General features: G+C 40.3%; 2 protein-coding genes and 1 pseudogene across 9 annotated transcripts in view; 2 read left to right on the forward strand and 1 right to left on the reverse strand.

Moving 5' to 3' along the window:
- LOC134212694 (protein smoothened) overlaps positions 1-19,918 on the forward strand; it is a 53,666-nt gene extending 33,748 nt beyond the window's left edge. For all 8 annotated transcript variants that reach the window (XM_062690771.1, XM_062690770.1, XM_062690776.1 and 5 more), the window contains exons 3-5: positions 15,886-16,563; positions 16,630-16,843; positions 16,901-19,918. In XM_062690771.1, the coding sequence (XP_062546755.1) occupies positions 15,897-16,563; positions 16,630-16,843; positions 16,901-19,199 (3,180 nt within the window). In that variant the 5' untranslated portion in view covers positions 15,886-15,896 and the 3' untranslated portion in view covers positions 19,200-19,918. The remainder of the gene's footprint in view (positions 1-15,885; positions 16,564-16,629; positions 16,844-16,900) is intronic.
- Positions 2,019-3,405, forward strand: LOC134209914 (uncharacterized; annotated as a pseudogene).
- Positions 7,016-7,879, reverse strand: LOC134209915 (uncharacterized). Its single transcript, XM_062685935.1, has 3 exons — positions 7,723-7,879; positions 7,484-7,652; positions 7,016-7,424 (listed from the first exon to the last, which is right to left on the reverse strand). Exons 1-3 carry the CDS (start codon positions 7,877-7,879, stop codon positions 7,016-7,018), a joined length of 735 nt encoding a protein of 244 aa, XP_062541919.1.
- Positions 19,919-24,971: the final 5,053 nt, after the last annotated feature.

The following is a 24,971-nucleotide window of genomic DNA, read 5'->3' on the forward strand; positions in this document are numbered from 1 at the left end:
AAACGATACAGTCTGTAATAAATGGTCGAACATAATTCATGAGGCCAGGAAAATCCGTACTTCTTCCTTCAGTAGGGATTCAGTACTTTCAGCAGTACTTTGATGTTTTTGTTCTGTATGTCCTGCGTCGATGATATCATTAATAGATTTGATGTAATGATCATATCTCGAAAGAATTTGTTGCAGAATCTCTGGAGATCGGGAACAGATCACGATATTCCAAGTATCAAGCGTTTGGGACGAAATCTTAAACAATTGAGACAAACGTGTTGCTAAATACTTGCATTTAGATTTTGGTTTAGACACATTATTATCACTATATCACTAAGACTATCCTTCGCTACAACAACCATTGGTGATATTCATCGGCTTAGTCCTAAAACATGTGCGATGATATCGTTGGCGAGCAACAACTCAAACCTTTTTCTCCACGCACTCCAATGTATTTTCCTAATCACAGGGAGGCCACTTAACCGGGAATTTGATAGAACCGAGAAAACCTGGAAATAAAAGGGATTTTGATTGACAATCAATGATCTACAAGTTTAGTTTTAAGAGACAGAAGCTGACTAACTTTTATATTACTTAAAAAATCTATGAAAATCATATGACTTTTCAAGGTCTTCACTTCTTATTTCAAGGATTATATTTACAGACATTTAACCATCTTTTCCAAAGCACAGAATTTCTTTCTGAATTTCTGGTGTATCAGAATCACAATCTTAATGGGGTCGTGGGGTAAATCCCCGCCAAAGGAAATGGTTACTCTCCAATACATTTTTCGAACTAAATCTTTAACATGCTGTGCAATTGAACAAACCTGAACATGCCATCCGTTTTTTTATTAAATAGTATTTACAATTGAGAATGACAAGATTAACAATTTCTGGATGCCATTTGAGTATTTCGGTATTTCAAAATTTACATTACGCATTGCGATTATTATAAAGTAAAATAGAACTGAATTGAATTTAGACAACTGCGATCTTCGTCTGTGCTGATGACCAGATTCCATCGAACGACATACGGAATCCACGGGCCGCTTACATCGTGTGTTCGAATTTTCTCTTTAGTAGACGATCTCTTCGATTTTGGTGAAAATTATAGATTGTTCATCAGTAGGGTAGAAAGGTTCGGAAGACTAAATTGGTTATCTAAGACATTCATGTAGAATGCTGTCAGATGAATTAAATAAATAAATAAAATGCTTTATGTTAGCATTATTTCTGCAATTGAATAAATACACGATTTATTTTAAACTTTTAATGTTTTACGTTGAATGTTTATATTTTTGCCTTTCTCGTGCAACAAAGTTGTACCGAAAGGCTATCATTTCACTCCAATATCGAACTTTTTATAGAATGCTCAGAGACCCATAGTGTTATATGCCATTCGACTCAGCTCGACGAACTGAGTTTGTTTGTCCGTGTCTGGTCGAACTGAGTCTGTTTGTCTGTGTGTATGTGTATGTGTGCGTGCACATGTGCCATACAAAACATTAGCCAATTTTTCACATAGCAATTCTAAACCGATTCTTTCACAACAAGTTACATTTGACATAGAATACAGCGTAGTTGATCACTATTGAATTTCATAACGATTGCGCATTCCAAAAAAAATCTAAATACTTTAATAGTTATGAAACATAGTAATTAAATTACAGCATGCCATAAAATGCCTTGAAGTATCAACCCATGCAAGCTTTTCTACTCGATTTAGTACACGACTTTAGTATAAGTGCCCGAACACAATGTGAACGGCAATCCGGCAGAACGGAACTGCGGCAGAGCGGAATTGTACTAAAAATACCGTTGCCGTTGCCGCTCTGCCGCAAATCAACCCACAATGTGAACGTTTCAAAGCTCATTTTGTTGATCTTGATTGTGACGTTTCGTTGCTGTTTACTTCTGCTATTTGAAATATTCATTTTCGAGAAAACTCCTGGAGTGTATTAAGTTTAATTATTATTATTAAGTTTTATTATTTATTATATTGAGTGTTAAAGAATAATCATGGATAAAATTGGCAACATAATTAAAATTGTTGAAATTGTGCGAGAGTTGCAGGAGCTGCAGAATATGGTTCATTCAGTTGAACAAAATCGTCGTTGATGGGTGAGGCCCTCTAATCAACATAGGGATACTGAAGGTACTAATAAACCGTAGAATTTCAATGAAGATTTTTATGTATAGAAAAGAAATTTCTTTCCAGGCTACTATGAAACCAATTTTCAGTTGATGAGAGACAAAGATTCGGAATATTTCTTCCGATCCGTACGAATGTCACCAGCAGTTTTTGATATACTTTGTAGTATTGTGAAGCCACGACTGGAAAAATGTTCAATCCGAAAACCGATAAGTCCTGAAGGCCGGTTATTCTTGACATTAATGTAGGTGTTTTCTCTTATAAAATACAGTTTTTTGTGAAGTTTTAAACTATTGTAACTACAGTGTATCAATTCATTTTAGGTATTTGGCGCATGGATCAGATTATTTTTATTTGTACCGCTTGTTCCGGATGGGCGTTTCGACTGTTCGCCAGATCGTCCAAGAAGTCACTGAAGTAATATGGGAAAATATGGCGGAGACATATCTACCCATATTGACGGAGGCTTTTTGTAAAAACTGCAGCGAAGGCTTCTACGAGCGTTGGGATTTCCCGAATTGTTGTGGAGCGGTCGATGGGAAGCATATAGCTATCCAATGTCCACCGAATGCGGGATCATTGTTCTACAACTATAAAAAGCAGCACTCAATCGTGCTAATGGCGATCTGCGATGCGCAATACAATTTCTTAGCTGTTGACATTGGCGCACATGGCGGTAACTCCGATGGAAGTGTGTTTGCTTCGAGCGAATTTGGCAAGTTACTTCTATCCGGAATGTTGGGATTACCTCCGCCATCAAAGTTGCCACACAGTACGATTGAATGCCCACATTTTATAGTTGGCGATGCAGCTTTCCGCTGAAACCAAGTCTGATGCGGCCCTTCCAGGCAAAAATTTGACAGAAGTGCAGAGGAATTTTAATAAAAGGCAATCCGCTGCACGCCGGCCCATCGAAAACACGTTCGGGATAATGGTGGCGAGATGGAGAATACTCAAATCTCCTTTGTGTATGTTTCCCGAATCCGCCGAAAAACTAGTTAAAGCAATAATAGTATTACATAACTTTGTGAAGATCAAAAAAATGAGCAAAAATATGCTCCACCTGAATTCGTGGATAGATTCGACGATTCAGGTAATTTGATTCCCGGAGAATGGCGTACACAAGCTCAGCCGTTACCGAGTGTTACTAGTGATGTAGTTACGCGAAGGCATAATGCACCACGTAATGCATATCACGTGCGTAATGATTTGGCAAAGTATGTGCTAGAGCATCCAGCTAAGAGAAAGTATAATGTTTAATCCTACATTTGTATAATGTTTAATCCTTCATTTCAATATTTCAAAAATAGTTGTTAAGTTTATAATTCGAAAAACAAATATTTCTTTTAAATACTGGGGTAATTTTTATTCAATCTGTTAGAAAGACATTCAATACAGCTGTTATTATGTAGCCTTGCGAGGAAAAGCGTAAGTGTTCCAATCCGGAGACGGTGATTTCGATTCTCGGTCCGGTCTAGGATGTTTTCGGGTTGGAGACATTCTCGACTCCCTGGGCATAGTGTATCCATTGTACTTGTACACACAAGATACACACTCATGCAATTGCGGGCATAGGCTTTCAATTATTAAATGAGGAAATTCTAATAGATTACCAAGTGGAAAAGCAGGCCAAGTTCCAGTTGGAACGTAGAGCCATTGACGAAGAACAAGTTTATGTTTGGATTTCTTCAGAAATTCCTTCTGGTGTTTCGCTGGGAATTCATTCTAGAGTACCTCCAGGAATTCCTTTCGGAAAAGATCCTATATCTATAGTTGCTCAATGTAACTAATGTAACACCAGATGGAATTCTTGGAAAAACTGAAGGGATTAATTTCCATTTTAAGAAAAAAGAAAGTCCCGAAGGAATTCTGAAGGATTTCTTGAAGAAACTCTAAAAGAAATCCATGGGGGAACTCCAGGAGAAGTTCTTGAAGGAACTCCAGGTAGATTTCTTGGAGGAATTCCTGGAGAAACTTCAGGAATTCCCGAAGGAACTCTGATGGGATGAATTTACGAAATAACTCAAAGAGGTTTACTGTTAGATATTCAGTATGAATTCTTAGAGGAACTTCAGGAGATATTCTTAGGAATCACCAAGGTTTCAAAATAATAGGTATAATTATTCTGTTTTTTTTTTTAATAATTTTATTCGTTATATGAACATCTCTTATTACTTAACCTTTCTCTCTAATTGGGTACTACAAACTTCTGCATCAATTTCTGGAGAAACTCCTGGAGGAATTCCTGGAGTAACTTTAGAGAAATTATTGAAGGAACTCCAGGAGGTTTTCTTGAAGGAATTCCAGGAGGAATTTCAAGAGGAATTTCGAAAGAACTCCGGGAATCCAGGAACTTCAGTAGGAGCTCCAGCTGAAACTCCAGGATGAATTCATAACGAAAATCCTGGAGGAATTATTGACAAATCTCCTGAGAAACTACAAGAGGAATTCTTGTAGGAATTCCAAGAGGAATTCTAGGAGGAACTCTAGCAAAAACTTTAGAAAGAATTGCCGTTGCCGTTGTACCATTGTCCTGGAAAAACTCCAGAAGAAACTTCAGCAGGAATTTTCGAAGCAACTCCAGGTGGAATTCCTGAAAGAACTCTCGAAGTGATTTCTGGAGGAGCTCTGATGTAATGAATTTCCGGAAAAACTCCAGGAGAAAAGTTCTGGAGGATCTTTGGAAGGATTAACTGGTAGATCTTCAGTATGAGTTCCTCCAGGAATTCCTCCGGAAGTTCCTCCACGATTTATCCAGGATGTTCCACCAGGGTTTATCCAGGATGTTCCACCAGGGTTTATCCAGGATGTTCCACCAGGAATTTCTGTAGGAACTTCCCAGAGGCACATATGGAGGAATATCTGGAGGAATGTCCAAAGGAATTTCTTGACAATCTTTTAAAAAACTCGTGGAGGAACTTATGGAAGAATTCCTGGAGGAACTTTTGAAGGAATTTTGGCGCCTGAGCGGGGGGCTTGTTGAAAATATCTATTACGCCACCGCCGGTAAAATTTCAATTAGCACACAGGTCTACCTGGAAGTTCCCGAAGAGTGGTCAATTCGATCTAAAATCGCCCAAATGTACTCCAGTGTACTTGTTTTGCAAAATCATGAAGTTTGACATGTCGCAAGATGGGTTCCAAGATTGAACGGATATTGTCCACTTCCCCAAGGGAACCAGGCCCTGGAAGTACCCGGAGGGTGGCCAATTCGATCGAAAATCGCCTAAATGTACTCCAGTGTACTTGTTTTGCAAAATCATGAAGTTTGACATGTCGCAAGATGGGTTCCAAGATTGAACGAAAATTGGCCACTACCCCAAGGGAACCAGGCCCTGGAAGTACCCGGAGGGTGGTCAATTCGATTGAAAATCGCCGAAATGTTCTCCAGTGTACTTGTTTTGCACAATAATGAAGCTTGACATGTCGCAAGGTGGGTTCCAAGATTGAACGAAAATTGGCCACTACCTCAAGGGAACCAGGCCCTGGAAGTACCCGGAGGGTGGCTAATTCGATTGAAAATCGCCGAAATGTTCTTCAGTGTACTTGTTTTGCAAAATCATGAAGTTTGACATGTCGCAAGGTGGGTTCCAAGATTGAACGAAAATTGGCCACTACCCCAAGGAAACCAGGCCCTGGAAGTACCCGGAGGGTGGCCAATTCGATTGAAAATCGCCGAAATGTACTCCAGTGTACTTGTTTTGCAAAATCATGAAGCTTGACATGTCGCAAGATGGGTTCCAAGATTGAACGAAAAGTGGCCACTTCCCCAAAGGAACCAGGCCCTGGAAGTACCCGGAGGGTGGCCAATTCCATCGAAAATTTTCGGAATGTACTCCAGTGTACTTGTTTTGCAAAATCATGAAGTTTGACATGTCGCAAGGTGGGTTCCAAGATTGAACGAAAATTTGCCACTTCCCCAAAGGAACCAGGCCCTGGAAGTACCCGGAGGGTGGCCAATTCTATTGAAAATCGCCGAAATGTACTCCAGTGTACTTGTTTTGCAAAATCATGAAGTTTGACATGTCTCACGATGGATTTCGAAGCCGATCTGCAACCATTTTTTTCGGGAGGGAGGTAACCCCAGTACTCCCCGGAATATATCCGAAACCATGGTCATTGCTCAAAAATTGCAATTTCTCAGACTATAGGAATTTTGTGATCGATTCCGTAAAATAAGGGTTGGGGACGTACGTGTTAAGCGGAAATTCTTTCAAATTTCTTTCTTTCAAAAAAATAGTTACACAAAAAACATTCATAGAAAAACCAAAAATCATATTCATTAAAAAAAAACAAGAATAAACTTATCAAACAAATATCCTGATAAGTATAATAATGAGAAGAAGGATGTATACAGAATGTTCTACAAAAAAATTCCTAGCATAATTACCGACCACCCTTTTACTTTTTCAATGGCTGGAACTTCTTTGCAACTAGGATTCTTTGCAACTCTATTAGCATTTTCTCAGCTATTATTTAAAAACTTTTCTATGCTCGCCATTGCATGATTATGTATCTTATATGGCAAGTACAGTGAATACACTTAGCCCAGGGTGTCGATAATGTTTTCAACCCGAAAACATATGGACTGGATCGAGAATCAAAATCGCCATCTCCGGAATGGCAATCCTACACTTTTGCTCGCAAGGCTACTGGAGACCACCGGCCACCGGCCATCTAAATATGACGAAAAACGCCTCATGGATCATTTAATATGAAAGCTGTATAGTGTATATAAAACAGTGAAAACTTCATTACGTTAAGCATAAATAATTATGGTGCTTTAGTTTTCCATACGATTTTTAAATTCAAATCTCATTTCAATTTATTTCACTTATTTTAATATATTTCACTTAAAACAAAGAAGAAATTATTCGTCACAGTAAATATCAATTAGCCCATTCACGCGAGCAGTAAACTCGACTTCGAGATCCCTCGCAACTTTCATTGGAAGCATGGACATACGACGTCCTAGATAGCAACAGAAGTCCTTGTGCCGGTTTGTTTGTTCACTTTGGATCGACGACGCAACATCACCAACTATATCCATGATCTTGTGCATCTTGTTGTCCAGTGCCAATTCCTTCCGCTTTCTTTTATTCGGTTCGGACACCGATGTTGACGACATTGGTGTGGAATTTTCATTCTCAACATCTTCCAATATCTCTAAGTCCTCATATTCTTGCTCCTCAACGATAAATGAATCCTGCCCATCCCCTTGAGGGCTTGTCAAAGCATCTTGTTGTTGTGTTACAGATGGTTTGTAGTTGCTTGTGGTGCTGGAAATTTAAATAACACATATAAATATTGAAGTAAATAAGTTATCAATCTTGATTGCCTTCGACGCTTACAGTGCTCAGCCAGAAACGACAATTCTTCATGGAACCTCCACGTCGGTTCGTACACTGTAGCAGTGCCAGCACCGGATGCAGTTGTTTCCTCAACTCTACGAAGTTCCTTCATAAACCGATCCCGTAAGTGTCTCCACTTACTTTTCACTTCGTCGGCTATGTCGATAAAGAAAAAGAAGTAGGTAATTTGAAAAACATTCATTAATTCTCTAATGTGAAAACTTACTAGGTAATTTCACTTCGTTCGCCACATTCAACCAAACGTTGTCTTTGATAAAAACATTCCTGTATGCTTTACTGCTTTTAACATACAGTACTGGATGCTTTTTAATTACGGAAATAAAATGAAACGTAAGAATATCATCTTCCTGAATATTCTCCATTTTTCTAGCTTTAAATTCGAAACCCGAAACGTATACGTTTATAAACAATAACAATATTTTGACGTCTACCGCTTTGCCGTTGCGCTAGTTTCCAGATTTGTACTTTTTAGTACAGTGTCATTTTTACCGCAACGCCGTCATTGTGGGCTGCATCATACATTTTCATGTGTTGGAAGTTTGCCGTTGCCGTTCTACCGCATTGCCGTTCACATTGTGTTCGGGCACTAACGCAAGCTTTGATTGCATGCAAGTTACGACGCATAACGTGTCTGCTGCTTTCTGGTATAATAAAAAAGCTCGCATAAAACGCGCACGCTAATAATACTTTACTTAGTGATTTTAAAATTAATATCAGAAATTATTCAGCGTTTCAACGAATTTCCCGATAATGCATTTGATTGTTTGATTGGGTTGTTTAAAAATGCAAGAGAAAGGCACAATCACTGCTATTTGGATGCACAGTGTTGGCTCGATTTTGTCACTGCCCGATTTTGTCTACCCCCGATTTTATCACTTTTCGACCCGATTCTGTCACCCCAAAAATTTTTGAAAATTTTAGTTTTCACTTTTCACCGCCTGTAGTTTATTATTAATTACTTCTGAGTACCTGTGAAGGATTCTGTAAGCATTTTCGACAAGATGTAACGAGTACCGGTTCACGCATTTTGCAATTCCAAGACATAAAATGATTCATATTTGTGAAATGAACTAAAAAATTGGAAATATTTTTTCCGATTTTGTCACATACCCTGTTTTATCACTCCAAAATTCACCAGGGGGTGATAAAATCGGGATATTACTGTACATGGGTTTTTAAAAAAATATTTAAGCTCTTTTAGTGGAACATCTTCAACTGACATAATAGGAGTTTAGTACTTCCCATTCAATTTCACCACGTTTTGTAATCTTTGCAGATGCGTATTTCGACCTCAACTGTGAGACCGTCTTCAGTGTCATTTATTATATGTTTTTGAAAACTGGAATGATTGGACAAATTTGTTTCGATGAGTAGAAGAGTAATACACTTCAAGAAGCTCAATGAACTATAGAAAATTTGAAACGCTCTGTGAATATGATGTGCTTCGGTCGATATGAATTTTTGGAAGAATATTTGACTTTGTTAACTTTTGATTTTCAAAAACAAAATAAGAATAACATTATATGTAGAAAGATCGATTCGGAGTAGTTTAGAGTTTAGGGATTAACGTTATATTGGTCGAGAATTGCATCGCGCACTTGCCGCGATACTCGACGTTATCTTGTCGCGGAATTCGACGCTGTCGTGCCTCTGAATTTTGCGCAGTTTACAAATAAGGATCATAAATCTCCTGTAAACTGTTGAACAACATATGAATCATTCATATTTTTTCTTTTTTTCACATTGGTTACTTATCTCTTACATCTGTTTCTTCATCAAATTGTTAAACATATTAAATATTTATTTGATTTTTCCGCAATCCTCGTCGCTAATTTGTTATTATTATTATTAATATCTTTATTAATGAGGTTTTCGGCCCTGGGCCGGTTCTCCTCGTAGAGCGCTAATTTGTTATAACAACTTAGAACACATTCAACAGATATCTATAACTATCACTAACATAACGAGCCCCAAAACTACAGTATGTCATCACATGATTTCTTTTGGTATCTAGATGCCTTGATTCACAAAATGGGGAATTTCCAGAAATATTAATCATCATAAATATAATAGCCCTGTTTGTCACAATTTTTTTAAAAATATTAGGTAACACCCTAAGGCAGCAAGGCATTGACAAAAATATGACCATCAGTGATGAAATGAGAAAAAACATTCTTGCATGTGAAATAGGGGAACGGTTCGCCACTTCATCTCATAGCTCCTATTTCAATCCCATCAAAAACAAAGCAATGGAAAGGAATTTGGTTTGTTTATTATTTTTGTGATTTTTTCAGCAGTGAGCACGCATGTTGACAAAAAGAAGCGACGAATTTGGTGCCGTATTTCTTTGTTTAGTGATGAGATGGATATATGTACAGTGAGATGGAGATCGGAACAGTTCCCCTAGTTGGTTGTTATGCCAGCGCACTTCAAATTCACGGAACGATGCATGCTTCGGTATTGACTCTGATTATATGTGCTCTCATTATATAGGGCCCTCCTTAGCCGAGCGGTAAGATGCGCGGCTACAAAGCAAGACCATGCTGTGGGTGGCTGGGTTCGATTCCCGATCCGGTTTAGGAAATTTTAGGGTTGGAAATTTTCTCGACTTCCCTTGGCATAAAAGTATCATCGTGTTAGCCTCTTGATATGCAAATGCAAAAATGGTAACTTGGCTTAGAAACCTCGCAATTAATAACTGTGAATGAGCGTAATGAACACTAAGGTGCGAGGCGGCAATGTCCCAGTGGGTAATGCCAGTGAAGAAGAAGAAGAAGAAGATATGTGCTCACAAACTACAAGTTTGACATTATATTACCCGCATTCGCCATATCTGTTAGGAGTCGAAAGATATGCAGAGTGGCTCACAACCGGAGACATCGCCGAACATATTTTATTATATTAACACAAGTTAGCTGCTACATGCCAAGACTATTGATTGATCAAAGATAATGCAATCCAGTTTATGAATTTTTGTTTGGAAGTAGGTATTACGAATCAATAATAGTGAAGAAATTGGTCATGCGATAACGTTTTCTCTCTAGCGAGTACGAATTGAACGGATGGGTAAACAACATCTAATCTTGACAATCTCACACGCCGCACGTTTTGTCAACTCAGCAGAAATTAAGTAGAGCTCCTTATCTGTGAAATGCGGCTGTCTAGTTGGCTACTGATATTACTAAGTCGAAGGTGGCGTGTTTGATTTCCGGACAAGGAGATTTTTACGGTTGAAAAATTTATATTATTTATCTGGATAGAGATGAACTTCCAATGATCAGAAGGTAGCTTAATTTTTTTTATTTAGCAGAATTCATAACATTTACTTCCGAAATAACATATTACAAATGGAATTAACTCTACTCACTATCTTCACCAGTTTTAATCACTCACTTACGCATGTGTCCTGAGGGGGTATACCCCGTTAGGCATAAGTACGTTAGACATAAGGACGTTAGGCATAACGGACGTTAGGCATAATGTACGTTATGCATAATAGACGTTAGGCATAAAATGACCCACAGAACAGCCCATGACATAAAGACGGCAGAATTATGCCAAACGTCCATTATGGCCAACGTACATAATGCCTAACGTCCGTTATGCCTAACGTCCATTATGCCTAACGTCACTGACCCATCCTGAGCACCCCTCCCAGTCAACACAAGACCGTATAAGACGCGCGGCTACAAAGCAAGACCATGCTGAGGGTGGCTGGGTTCGATTCCCGGTGCCGGTCTAGGTAATTTTCGGATTGGAAATTGTCTCGACTTCCCTGGGCATAAAAGTATCATCATGCTAGCCTCATGATATACGAATGCAAAAATGGTAACCTGGCTCAGAAACCTCGCAGTTAATAACTGTGGAAGTGCTTAATGAACACTAAGCTGCGAGACGGCTCTGTCCCAGTGCTTCCCGTGTCACCTTAATATCCTGGAATACTGTGGCTGTAATGATCTGCATAAACTAACTTTTTAATTATTCGTTATCAAAGGGTCGCTTTCCCTCGCTAATGTGCAACAACGAAAAGTGAGCTGAATAAAGATTTTTTTCCGATGGCTCCAGTCATCACTTGGTGCAATAACAACACATCAACACATTGACAACAAATCGTGCTTACGACAAGTGGTGCCCACCATCTTAAACCACAACAGGGGTCGTACACTTATTACGTAAGCAATTTTTCTGGGTTTTTCGACCCCCCCCCCCCATTCCCCGCTGTAAGATTTTTTTTCATACAAACGTTTTTTTTATTTTTAAGGAGCGTAAGATATTGACCGACCCCCCTTCCCCCATAAGTGCTTACGTAATATGTGTACGGCCCCACACTACTAGTGTACAACACTATCGAAAGGCCTCGCTCGCGGCACACAATACGAACAAGCCTGTATGAGCGTTTCAGGACCGCGCGCGTACTGAAGGATTAATAAGGGGTCGTATACTAATTACGTAAGCACTTTTTCTTTTTTTTTTTTAAACCCACCCCCTCTCCCCCTTGTTAGATTTGTCCCATACAAATTATGTTTTGTTTATATGGAGAGTAAGAAAATGACAAACCCCCCCTGCCCCCATAAGTGCTTACGTAAAAAGTGTACGGCTCCTAAGAATGTTACATATTTGATTGAGAAATTTTAAACAGGTTTCCAATTATGCCACGCAACGCCTCTGGCATTACATTACAGATTTCACGTTAAAGTCGATCGAAATTTGGTGCGCTGACTAACTTGATTGGATCTCCATATATCTCGTAAACTTGCCGAAGCCGAGCCTTCGTGATCCGTGCTCCTATGTGAATCTTGGTTCCACCGTCCGCCGCTAACTGGTTCTCGGAATTTGTTCATCTGCTTCAGGATGATACGGAGTGTGACAATATGGTACACACATGGTCTTCCGGGGTGGTATCCTGTCTACTGCCGTCGAAGAGTCGTGTCTACTTGCTCCTGTATCCGGTTTAGGATAACTTTACACATAATTTTGAGAACAATGCACAGTAACATGATGCCAACGAATTGACGCACACAGTCAGATCCTCCTTTTTGGGATTAGACCTTCACTAAGACGCCCTGCATCCAATCGGCTGGCCTACACACTTAATTGATTAGTCGATGTTCGGTACTTTTTAAGCTGAAATGGTCGTCAAAACTATTCAATTACAGTACGTTCGGCTACTTTATGCTGATTATAACGAAATCAGCAACGTAAACTATCCAAAAAAGCATTCCCCAATCAAATACTGCTTTTTGCTAATTATAATACTGATTAGATCGGTAAACATGAAAATTCCCCTGCTGTCAGTTTTTCGGTAGTACCTATCTATTACTGATCGATAATCAAACTAATTTTACTGTACGGTCTTCATTTTATTGCTGAATTTTTGCGGCTCATGTAAAGATGTTACATCTGTTTCTCACTCTCACTCTCACTTTCTTATTGTACTCATTGTACTTGCTAAAAACGAAGTTCACCTTTCGTTACTGCAAGTATCGCGGTGTACTTAGATGAGTTTCTCCAAAAGCGGCTTCTTCCTCTACTGAAGGCTTATGACGGTCCGACGATCTTCTGGTCAGATTAGGCTTCATGCCACTACACGAAAGACGTGCTAGAGTGACCAGTCCGTGGCCACTTTCACTTACAATAAGCCTCGCCTGTTTATGCTACCATTATGAATTGGATAATGGATCCATAAACAAACTTCCGGGCCAGCATGTAGGTACAGACAAATTTAAACAATCTCACCAAATTAATCCATATCATGAGAATTGAGAAGCTCTTGGCGCTTGATATTATCTTGAAAGAGCATGTTCACTGATCCGGCATGATGCGATCCTATATAACGTTTCACGGCAGTGCTCCATGCGTGATTCGAACTTGTCGACTAAATGCGACATTGTCAGCAGCAGGAACACTAAACACAGTATACCAGCACCGACAGCAGCCCGAATGGTTCTCCACGAAATGGATCAGTGCGTTTTTGGCTGTGTAAAGCTGGATACGGCGAGTGAGCCTTTAAATATATGATTTAAATAAATGGCCGAGATTTCCTTGGAGAAATTCTTCGCAATTCTGACGGCAATTGTCATTGAAAATTATTTGGGACTTTCGAAAAAAAATGTTTAAAATTACCACGGGAAATTATTTGAATATTTTCGCAATTTTCACAAGAAAGCCTTTTTAGTTTCCATGAGACATTATCCTAAATTATCATGAAAACCTCTAGTAGGAACTGAATCTACCGGAAATTCCATTAGTTTACTTCGAAATCTGGTTTCAGCAGTCGTAGACGGAACTTTAAATTTGATTTTGCATCAAATTGATTTTTGTTTCGTTGGCAACGGGCTTGGTGGTCATATGGTTACCGCTTCTGCCTCATACGTAGGAGGTCGTGGGTTCAATCCCAGGCCCGTTACATTCCTTCTACTTTGTATCTTTTCATATATTTCTCATGTTCTAGCAATCGCTAGAACTGGAAATGGGCTTTCATATCGTTTCCATCTTCTATCCCCTATACCTACACCTTAATTAGTTCTAACAGGTAACTGTTAGAGTTCGAAATGAGCAAAAAAGCTCGTTTAGGCATCCAATTAGAATATACACCATCCTTTCATTACTATCACATTGGCAATCCGTTAACCAAGACGAACCTCTGCCATAAAACCTTAACCCCCAGATTCCAATAAATGAGGTGAACCGGTCTAGGGCCGAAAACCTCACAAATAAAGACAATAAAAAAATAAAAAAGATTCCAATAAAATTCCGCAGGAACTCGTGGCGAGTGCAGAGGTGTTCTTGGCTTGCAGTGAGCGAGTGACTGCATCATCAATTCCTTCCTATCCCCGATGACCGTGAGGACGTGGCCAGCGCTATTATCGACCATCCAAAATGATAGAGCTCTCGGACTGTGCACATTGAGGTTGGAGAGCAAATCCCATGCTTCCATCCATTGGTTCCCTGTGCAATTGCGATTGTTCTGGTCGATCACGGAGTAGCAACTACGAAATGCACGGTCATCATGCTCATGCTCATGCTCAAATTGATTTTTGTTTCGTTGGTTTTTGTTTAGTTTAGATTTGTTCAGTTTAAAATTTTGATTTTGATAGCTATATTTTTATACTAAAACGGATTTGAATAACTGAATTACTTAACACGTGATTGATCTCCATATTATTTCGTAATGCGTCATTGTGCACAACAAATATGACATTTTTGCCTTTCTCGTACACCAAGGTGTAACGAAAAGGCTATATCAGAGTCTATTATATATAGAGTTACGCAAAGAGTGAAGCCAAATCTACCTATTGAACTGTCAAACCGTCTACCTATCGAGCAAAGTAAACAAATGGTTGTTGGTAAGGCGGAAGTATTGTTATCGCCTAATGATTATTATGGCGAATTAAAACGCATGAATTGAAATGTATTAGATTTGTTCTAGAAACAGCTTCTAAAAACTTCAATACACCCCCCAATAAAGTAGCAACAAGAAACTCACGTGTTTGCACTCTGTGGGTGACTTGGTTATCGAATAAAAAAGCTTTAGCAGTGAACACTCCCGTGAAGTCACTTTAAGGGATGAACAAAAATGAAAGTTGCAAACAGAATAACAAGAAGATCGTTCAGAATAAGTGTAAGAAGATCCTCTGCGCAACTCTATATAATAGACTCTGGGCTATATATTTACTTCCAAGACGATTTTGTAATAGAAGGTCCGGAGACCCATAGTGTTATATACCAATCGACTCAGCTCGACGAATTGAGATGATGTCTGTTTGTATGTATGTGTGTGCGCGTGTGTATGTATGTGCGCAAAATAAAACTTACTCATCTTTTAGGCACTTATCTTAAAAAAAGTTGCATTCGATGGGGAATCTTGTCCCATTGTTTCCTATTGAAAATTGGCCAGATCGGACAATGGGATCAAAAGTTATGACCAAAATGCGATTTACATACAAAAAACACACTACGAAATTCTCACTCAATATTTTTAGTATATCTAATGTACGAGAAAGGCACAAACACCGCTAGGTGGATCAATCAGGGTTTAAAAATGTGATAATTTGGTTTACGTGGTTTGTGCACAGCCCATATTTGCTAATGATACGACTCATCTCTTTGACAGTGATATGCTTAACCTTTTCTGCTTTTTTGATGCAATCGCTTATTAATAAGAATTAGACATAATCGTAATTTATTAGATTCTTTTTGTATTTTTTTACTCAATACAGTCTGGAAGTAGGCTCGCTGTAGAACGCTATAATTATTACTAAATATTTTACACATATTGGTTTCTAAATATAGTAATAAGTATCTTGGATGTTAGTCTGTACCGAATCTACAATGTAGTACAATCTTTCCCCTTCTACCATCATTCCAGCATGCCGCAAAATGGGACCCCAATCAATGTTGTCGCCGGTGACCCTACTATTGGTTTTGCTCGGAATCACAATCCACGCGAAAGAATATACCCCGTCCACCAATCTCATAACCCCTGCGGACTCTCCCCGGCTGGAGTCCATCAATGGAACCCGTAATTTCCGCATGCACGGTAAGAAAGGTAAAGATGACAAAACCTGGTTCGATGGGCGCGAAATGCGCTACATCTACTGCGTAAGGCCGGCCAAGTGCGAACCGATCCGTCACAAGTCCTGTCTTGGTTCTCCGCTGCCGTACTCCTCCATAAGTCTCGATCTCACAGACTCCTTCAGCCAGGAGCAAACCCATGACAAACTGTACCAGTACAATGCGTTGCGCCACGTGCCCAAGTGTTGGGCTGTTATACAGCCATTTTTGTGCGCAGTGTTTACACCGAAATGTGAGAAAATCAACGGCCGTGACATGGTCTACTTGCCGTCCCTGGAGATGTGCAAGATCACACTCGAACCGTGCCGGATTCTGTACAATACCAGCTACTTCCCGGAGTTCCTTAAGTGCAACGAAACGTTGTACCCCTCGAAGTGCAACAACGATGTGCGGGAGGAGATGAAGTTCAACGCAACCGGGCAGTGTTTGAAGCCGTTGGTCGCGGCGGAATCTCCTGCGAATTATTATAAAGGTTAGTGTCGCGTATGGTAGTCTGCTATGGTATGGTAAGACCTCCTAATGGGTCGTTTACTTTTAGACATCGAGGGATGCGGTCTGCAGTGTAAGGATCCTCTCTACAACGATCATGAGCATCGACAGATTCACAAGTTGATCGCGTGGGGTGCTGGCGTGTGTTTGACGTTCAACTTGTTCACGATCGCTACGTTCGCGATCGATTGGCACAATGCGAACAAGTACCCGGCGCTGGTGATTTTCTATATAAATTTTTGCTTCTTGGTGTCCTGCTTAGGGTGAGTCAGCTGAGGTTTGCATGTATTCTAATTTATTCTTAAACACATATGTTTTAGTTGGCTTGCTCAATTCACGCCCGGTGGACGGGAGGACATCGTTTGTCGGAAGGATGGAACACTTCGCATTTCCGAGCCTAGTGCGGGCGAGAACCTGTCATGTATTGTGGTGTTCATTTTGGTTTATTACTTCCTGATTGCGGCAATGGTTTGGTTTGTTATTTTTACTTACGTATGGCACATGAGTTTCAAAGCGATTGGCAAGATCCAGGACCGGATTGATAAGAAGGGATCGTACTTTCACTTGATAGCGTGGTCGCTGCCCCTGGTGCTGACAATTACAATCATGGCCTTGAGCGAGATCGATGGCAACAGCACAGTAGGGATATGTTTCGTGGGTTACTTGAACCATCCGATCAGGGCAGGTTTCCTTTTGGGTCCTGTGGTATGTGTTCTGTTCATCGGTGGTTATTTCTTGGGACGGGGTCTGTTAACGTTGATCAAGCTGAAGATATCCAGTAAAGAGATCATATCGGCTCGTGCGAGTAAGAAAATCAGGCAAACCATCGTCCGTATGGGAATCTGCACGATGTTTACATTTGTTTTCATAATCGCTACTGTCTTTTGCCACATTCACGAGTTCAAAAATAGCGAAAGCTGGACACTAGCGTTAAAGAACTACATCATTTGTCAGATATCGTCTACCTATACGGATGTAACGAGTGCCTGCAAAATCCACAGCCGTCCAAGTGTGGCAGTACTTCAGATTCATTTGATTTGCCTGTTTGCGTCCGGAATAGTGATGTCTTCGTGGGTCTGGACTAATTCTACTCTGGAAACTTGGGGTCGTTATTTTCGGAGGCGCTTCCGACCAGATGTCGAGGAACCCGTGAAGCTACAGAAGCATAAAGTTATAGCTCAGGCATTTGCGAAGCGGAAGGAATTTCAGAACCAAGGACGACTTTCGATCTCCTTTCACAACTCCCATACCGATCCCGTTGGTTTGAAGTTTGACATCAATTCGGCCATGGGGAGCCATGACTTTAGTTCAACGTGGGCGAATAATCTGCCAAGGTTCGTCAACAGAAGATATGCCTTGACGGGTGCTGCTACGAGCTCTAGCCATGATCCAAGGAAAAATTCCGTAGACTCGGAGATAAGTTTCAGTGTGCGGCACGTTTCGGTGGAATCCAGAAGAAACTCTATAGACTCCCAGGTTTCGGTGAAAATAGCTGAAATGAAGACAAAGGTCGCTAGTAGAAGCCGAAGTGGAGTTAGCAGCAGCAAGCATCATCACAAGAACCGTCATCAAAGAAGACGAGACTTTGCCGCTTCTGGTAGAAGGTATAGTCGTAAAGAAAGCAGCACTTCGGTAGAATCTCAAATCATAACGGCAATCCAAAAGGGAAGGCATACGTCTAGTGGAAATAGTCAATTTTTCGGGGCAAACAACTTGCAGCGAAGAACAGGCATAGGAGGGATGGACGCTGATCAACTCAACGATATTATTTCCAATGGTAAATTGCTGCTTCCCTTCCTGCATCAGCCCGGCTTGACGACATCAGAAGATGAGAACGTTTCCAACGCATCATTCAAAGTTCAGGATTCAAAGTTCGATGTCATTCTGAAGCACAGAGCTGCGGGACCTAGTCGTATTGATTCGCAAAACACAGGGTGCCAAATCGAGGAATACCATTCCAGTGATGATGACGAAAAAATGAGCTTACAACAAACCAGCAGGGACGACTTCAATCCTATGAAAGATGGTATGAAAAGCAGTAAAGAAGGAGGGCGAGGCAGCAAAAACAGCTCAAAGAGTGTTCGAAGCAAAAAATCATCATCACGACAGGGAACTATCAGGAAATCGCAAAAGCATTCCCGAACAAGTCAGAAAAGTCAACGTAGCGAGAAGAAGAAAAAAGCACGGGAGCGTGAACGGGAGAAGGAGCGCGAAAAAGAACGTGAGAAGGAACTGCAACTCATCGAGTGCAACAATATTACCGATTTTAATGACTCCTCGTTCACTTCGTACTGTTCAGAACTTTCTCCTCTCAACGTGAACAGTTCCTATTCTGGCATTTCGTTGGCAAAAACGAATTCGCGAAACTCCAAGCGTAGCTGCGATGTTGGAATACAAGCGAATGCTTATGAGATCGCCACCCGAACGATGTCCTCGTTTGAGTTCAACGAGAAAGCTCTGAAAAATGAAGAAAACGAAGACATCTACACGGAAAATCACCAACTCCTCGGGCCCAAAATGGTCACACAAGTCGTTCAAACCCCGCGTAAACGTGACATCGTAGACGTAAGCTTAACCGAAGCGGAGAAGCTCAAACAGCTCCTCCTTCCATCCAAGTGATCAAAACACGTGCGACTAAAATACTCATACATTATTCGAATATTTTCCTATACTTATGTGTCATTTTAAATACTATGTATACAAACTAAAGAGTAGATCTACATGCGAAGTGCATTTAGCGTTATTTAACCTTGTAGTGAAACGCAAAAGTGCGTTTTTATCTAGTTTAACTGTAACTTCAAGAATCTCTGCGAGATTCTGAAAACCAACATTTTTGGTCATAATACAACGAATAGTGCTCTTTTTGTATGATCAGGACAAAAGCACCGACTGCACTTTAACAATACAACGAATCAAAGAGAAGCATTTACTCTGAATTGGTGAATTTCATCATCATAATCTCCTGAAAAGTAGAATATAAGGTAACACAAAAATAGAGACAATCCTCTAACAATAAAGGCGTAAGACTGATTTTAAACGCAAACGATGAACAAACAGCGTACCAAGATACACCTGAGAAAAAATACACAAATAATCAACCTCCGAATTACGAAATCAAAAATAAAGGTTCAAGTGTTTTGTAACTGAAAAATGCTATACTATTTTTATATGTAGAATGTTTTATATTGAATGAACCTTTTTACTTGGGACATCACTTTTATATTTGGAACGCATTTATTGAAGAAATTTATCATTCATGGATACTAACGATTGACAATTGTTCGTGTGAAGAGTTCTAACCAGCTGTAAAGAAAAATATACGTCGGTTATTATCTGTATTATGTAATGCTTTTATTTCAGTTTCATGATGACTCGCCTTGTTATTTCCTTTGCTAGTAGACTTTGTCGTATGGCTTAAAATCCCGTAGGCATGACAATTATTCTATTATCTTCTTGCCTTTCTAGTACACTAAGTGTACGTAGAGACTTCATGTTCATTCCAAAACTGGGAGGCCCAGAGATCCATAGTGTGAAAAATACTAAGTATATGTAAATTGTCAGCCGACGCACACCTTCTTTACTCATGATTTTGGCTAGCTGGTTCCACCAATTCTTCATTTGGCCAATGTCACTGATAACTGCTCCTTTTGTCTTCAGTTTCTGCTTAATTATCATCCAAAATTTCTCTATTGGATGGAACTGAGGACAATTTGATGGATTCAGATTTTTTGGGATGAACTGGACTCCACTATTGATGACATATTGATGTGTAGGTTTGTGTTTTACCTGATAATAATTAATTCCAGAATTTTCCCTTCTTTCAAAAATAGGATGTTCTTTGCGAGTTGTACATTTTTATCATTATTGGCATTTTCAGTGCTACATTTGCATTCTGAAATTTATTCTTCTTTTAAACGTAGGCTGTTCTTTAGAGTTAATTAGTCAAATCAACCTGCTACGCCGTGCGGTAAGATGCGCGGCTACAAAGCAAAACCATGCTGAGGGTGGCTGGGTTCGATTCCCGGTGCCGGTCTAGGCAATTTTCGGATTGGTAAAAAGTATCAAATATATATAAAAGTATCATCGTATTAGCCTCATAATATACGAATGCGAAAATGGTAATGTCAGTAAGATAAAGAAGAAGTCAAATCAACATTTTCATCAAGGTGATCATAAGGTATACTATTTTTTCGTACTTACGATCTTATGCCCAGATCCATATACTATCCTTAATTGAGCAAATGCAAAATATGGAGAAAACAAACGATCATATTTTTTTGATTAACTTCAATGGGAAATTATTCTTCTGAAAAAATTCTGTTCGGTTGGATTTCCAATTCGGGCGTGTGGTCCATTCGGGCGTTTGGTCTTTTCGGGTGAATGGAATTCGGGTTTATGCCATTCGGGCGTTTGTGATAGAATCGCTTTGATAAATATCACTATTGTGGTAGGCTGTGATAGGCTGGGAGGGAAAATTCATACGATTAGTTAGCTTTGTATCCAACATGTTTGAGGAGAAGAATTGAGGCAACCGAAGCGACAATCCTTCCCTGTAGTTTATAATCTCTTCTGGTAATTCGATGGTTAACATTTCCATTGATTAGCAACCTACATAAATACTTCACAGCTAAAACTGTATGTTTCTCAATGCGAATGACTTCTGCTTGTAACAGCATTCTTTCGGAATTGTTGCGTTTTATCAGTAGAGATGCAGTTGGACTTCGATTTATCAAGTAAACTGCAGTCAACGCCTTCGGTCGCATATACTTCAGTACTTTTTAATCCATCCCAAGTAATATTTTTCGTTCCATATCGGTCTTGAAAATCATTACCTCACTTGCTCCACAAGACTTTTATTAAATCAGTAAAAAACCCCGTTCTTGATAATAATATTGTACGTAACTTCTCTACGAAAGTTCTGTTAAATCGTACAGCAACATAATTTTCTTGTAGTGTTTATGAGGTTTTCATTTGTATTTTTTGGCTTCGTCCCCATTTTGTACGTTAGAAAAATATTCACGACATTGGTTAATTCCTAATCTTAAAATTATTCATTCCAAACATCATTGAGACCATTGATTCATGCTCATGAATTTTGAATAATTCTTCCGTCATCCACGGATACTGGACAATTCTTTTGGGGACATAGCTATCGATGATGTATGCCAAGACATGAGAGAAAGTTTGTGAAGCTTTGTGGACATCGATCGGATTCAAAATACGATCCCAATCCAGTTCTGAAAAGGGCCCTCCTTAGCTGTGCGGTAAGACGCGCGGCTACAAAGCAAGACCATGCTGAGGGTGGCTGGGTTCGATTCCCGGTGCCGGTCTATTTTCGGATTGGAAATTGTCTCGACTTCCCTGGGCATAAAAGTATCATCGTGTTAGCCTCATGATATACGAATGCAAAAATGGTAACCTGGCTTAGAAACCTCGCAGTTAATAACTGTGGAAGTGCTTAATGAACACTAAGCTGCGAGACGGCTCTGTCCCAGTGTGGGGATGTAATGCCAATAAGAAGAAGAAGAAGAAGAAGACCGACAATACTGGCGATAGTCGGTCCTTGGTCACGGCGCTAGAAAATTCATAACCAGCGGTTTGCTCGACGGTAATTACGAGAGCTGGGTGATGAGCGACAAATTTATCCAAAGGGACCGGAGCGCTAGTAAAACAGAGATCAAGCGAACGACCGTTCTCGTATACAACTCCATTGATTTGAGATAGTGTAGCCATATTATAATTGTCCAACAGCTTCGTGGCACCAACGTGAAATGATGATCGTTCAAGGCCAGAGCCGTAAGAACCGCTGTGAATTTATGTCCACGCGATTCCCCCGAAGTTGAAATCTCCAAGTATCATCAATTCGTCGCACGGAACGGATCCAAATCCGTTCTGGAGGGATGTAAAGTGCGCAGATAAACAATCGACGATCGACGAGTTGGATAGCGACCCAGATTTGTTTTAGTTTGGAGCTTACAGTGATAAGAACACCTCCTCCTGTAGCTTTCCTACTGTTGTTCGAATTGCGGTCGCAGCGAGAAATTTGGTAATCATGCCCAAAAACTTAACTTGAGGTGGTTCTAGAATCCAGCCAGGTCGCAGTCAGAACGGTTATATCGCAACAAAGAACGATAAAGGCTAAGTGATAGTCGTCCAGAAGCCCGTTCATTCCGCCAACGTTCTGATAGTAGATTGTGATGATGGATGATGCTGGCAGGACGACAGATGCACTGGAAAGGGAACTTATATCAGATGCAGGAAGGTTTACTGGGTAACCATACTTGTCGACAGATGGAGATCGGAAGCATCCGTTTCCTGTCTCAAACATAGGACCGGGACGGCTGTTGTTCGCTGGCAGCAATAGCTCGACTGTGCTGAGTGGCGGCGGTTGTGCGTCCCAGTGGATGGCTAAATCGATGAAAAACAGGCGCATGTTTTGGTTCTGAGTGGAGTTCATTGATAGCGGTGTTAGTTGTGGGTTCGGTTTTTTGCGTTGCGTTGCGTTGCGTTGTAACGGAGTATTTCGTAGATTGCATACTGATAGTTGTCATGTATATTCTTTACCTTTCTTACCCCAATTGCTTATGGATTTCCATTTGGGATTCAATGGAAATCCAATTGGGGGTCCAAAATGATAAAACATGAAAGCTATCATTGCCGGCCACGCCCATCTTCTCCGTTACTAGGAAAGGGAAGGAAATGATGATATGATATCTACTTAACGAGAGGCCAGCGACTCACCGACGCCCTCATAGATGTCAAGGAATTGGATGGTGGGTAGGGTATGTGGTTTAGGAGTATCATTATAAGCAAATGATAGAAAATTTGTGGAAATACGTTGGGAGTGACTTTGCTAAGAAGTTTATGTCACTCCATTATCCTTGCCGATGATTTTCCTCGGATGGGGCGAAGGTATTAGCCTTGCCCTGGCTAATAGCCTAGGTTTAAGCGCCTTTGCTCGCTCTCTGAAACGAAAAGAGCAAAAGAAATTAAATTCCTTCCCCTGATATGATAATGATTTTGATCAACAAATGAATTCTAAGTGGATGAATAAATGATCAAACGGCTGCAAACAAGCCTCTATTGTCGTAGCAGAAGCAAACCCGCCTCAATACGACATGCAGAAGCACATGTTTGTGATTCAAACGCGATCGACTGTTGTTTAATTTCGATACACATAGTTGGGTAGAGAGAAAAGATGTGAAATATTGCTAAAGTAGGATTTGATGGATAGATAAATTCCTGATGATACGGGCTTCTGCATTTATTCGTCAGCACAAGTTCATTTGTCAACAAAGTATTGTTGTCCCATATACAACAACTCTATGTTGGTGCCGATCTACTGAACAGACGTTGATACGAAAGCCTCCGATATCATTGAAACCGGTGAAATGTAGAAAATATTTTACAAGTCTGTACTTAAAATATGGCCACAAACACCTGGAGACAACATAGAGTCAGCCCTTGCAACTACCGAGCGGCAACATACGCATACATAATTCACACAATGTCATATAAACTAATCTCCTAAGAACAGGGCACTCAAAAAAAAAAAAAAATAGAAAAAAAATGTGCCCAAAAAAAACCCAATTTTTCAATTTACAATAAAAAAAACATGTTTCGTTACTGATAGTAATATGAAGATGATGAAAATGAGTTAAAAGGGTCTAATTGGTTGGATCTTACTTGAATAGTCCAATTATTGGTGTCCACTCCTCGAACGATGGTGTAGACTTGCATGGGATTCAAACATCATCACTTCGCTTCACCGTCGGCTGCTCTTGAATAAGTCGCCTCAGTTCCACAACGCAGAATCCCGCTAGATGCCTCCTTAACCTTTCCCAGTACATACATGTCTCATCAATTTCGCTGAATCTTGGGCTGCATGAAATTCTTGGAATAGGTCCCCAGGGTGAGCTGATCCTTGTCTCCCATCGTTCAAAACAAATGTCACTCCTCGCTATACTTTGGATTGAAACTGTCCAGGTATGCTTTTTTTTAATTTATTTCACTTCATTTATTTTTTGACGTGAGGAAAAAGTTTTGCGTCCGAATTTCACCAAAGCTTGCTGAGACTCCAGCGGTGTTAGTTGTGGGTTCGGTGTGCTGAAAGCCAAGAAACCTGTAGGTGATGAGTGGACCTTCGTTGGTTGTACTTGCCGGTAACAGAAATTCGGAGGACCCCTTCTCCGACCTCATTCGCAGAACAGACTGCTGGTCGCTGGCGGGAAGGGCTCGACTGCGATGAGTGGTTCGGGGTCTTCCTTAAGGCAAGCGGAAGTGTTGCGTCCCGGGAGAAAGCTGGAGACATTATGATATGGCAGGATTGTTGAACAAGCGTTATTGTTTCGTCGCAGTTGTGAACAAGTAGTCGAGCTAAAACCCGAAATA

Source organism: Armigeres subalbatus, chromosome 2 (genome assembly GCF_024139115.2).
Source record: "Armigeres subalbatus isolate Guangzhou_Male chromosome 2, GZ_Asu_2, whole genome shotgun sequence".
In the NCBI taxonomy this organism is placed as follows: Eukaryota; Metazoa; Arthropoda; class Insecta; order Diptera; family Culicidae; genus Armigeres; species Armigeres subalbatus.

Excerpts from the sequence above, each read along its gene's own strand:
- LOC134209915 (XM_062685935.1), bottom strand. The coding sequence starts at position 7,879 with ATGGAGAATATTCAGGAAGATGATATTCTTACGTTTCATTTTATTTCC. Across the intron at positions 7,653-7,722 it reads GAACGAAGTGAAATTACCTA|CCGACGAAGTGAAAAGTAAG; the intron begins GTAAGTTTTCAC and ends TTATCGACATAG. Across the intron at positions 7,425-7,483 it reads GAGCACTGTAAGCGTCGAAG|CACCACAAGCAACTACAAAC; the intron begins GCAATCAAGATT and ends TTAAATTTCCAG.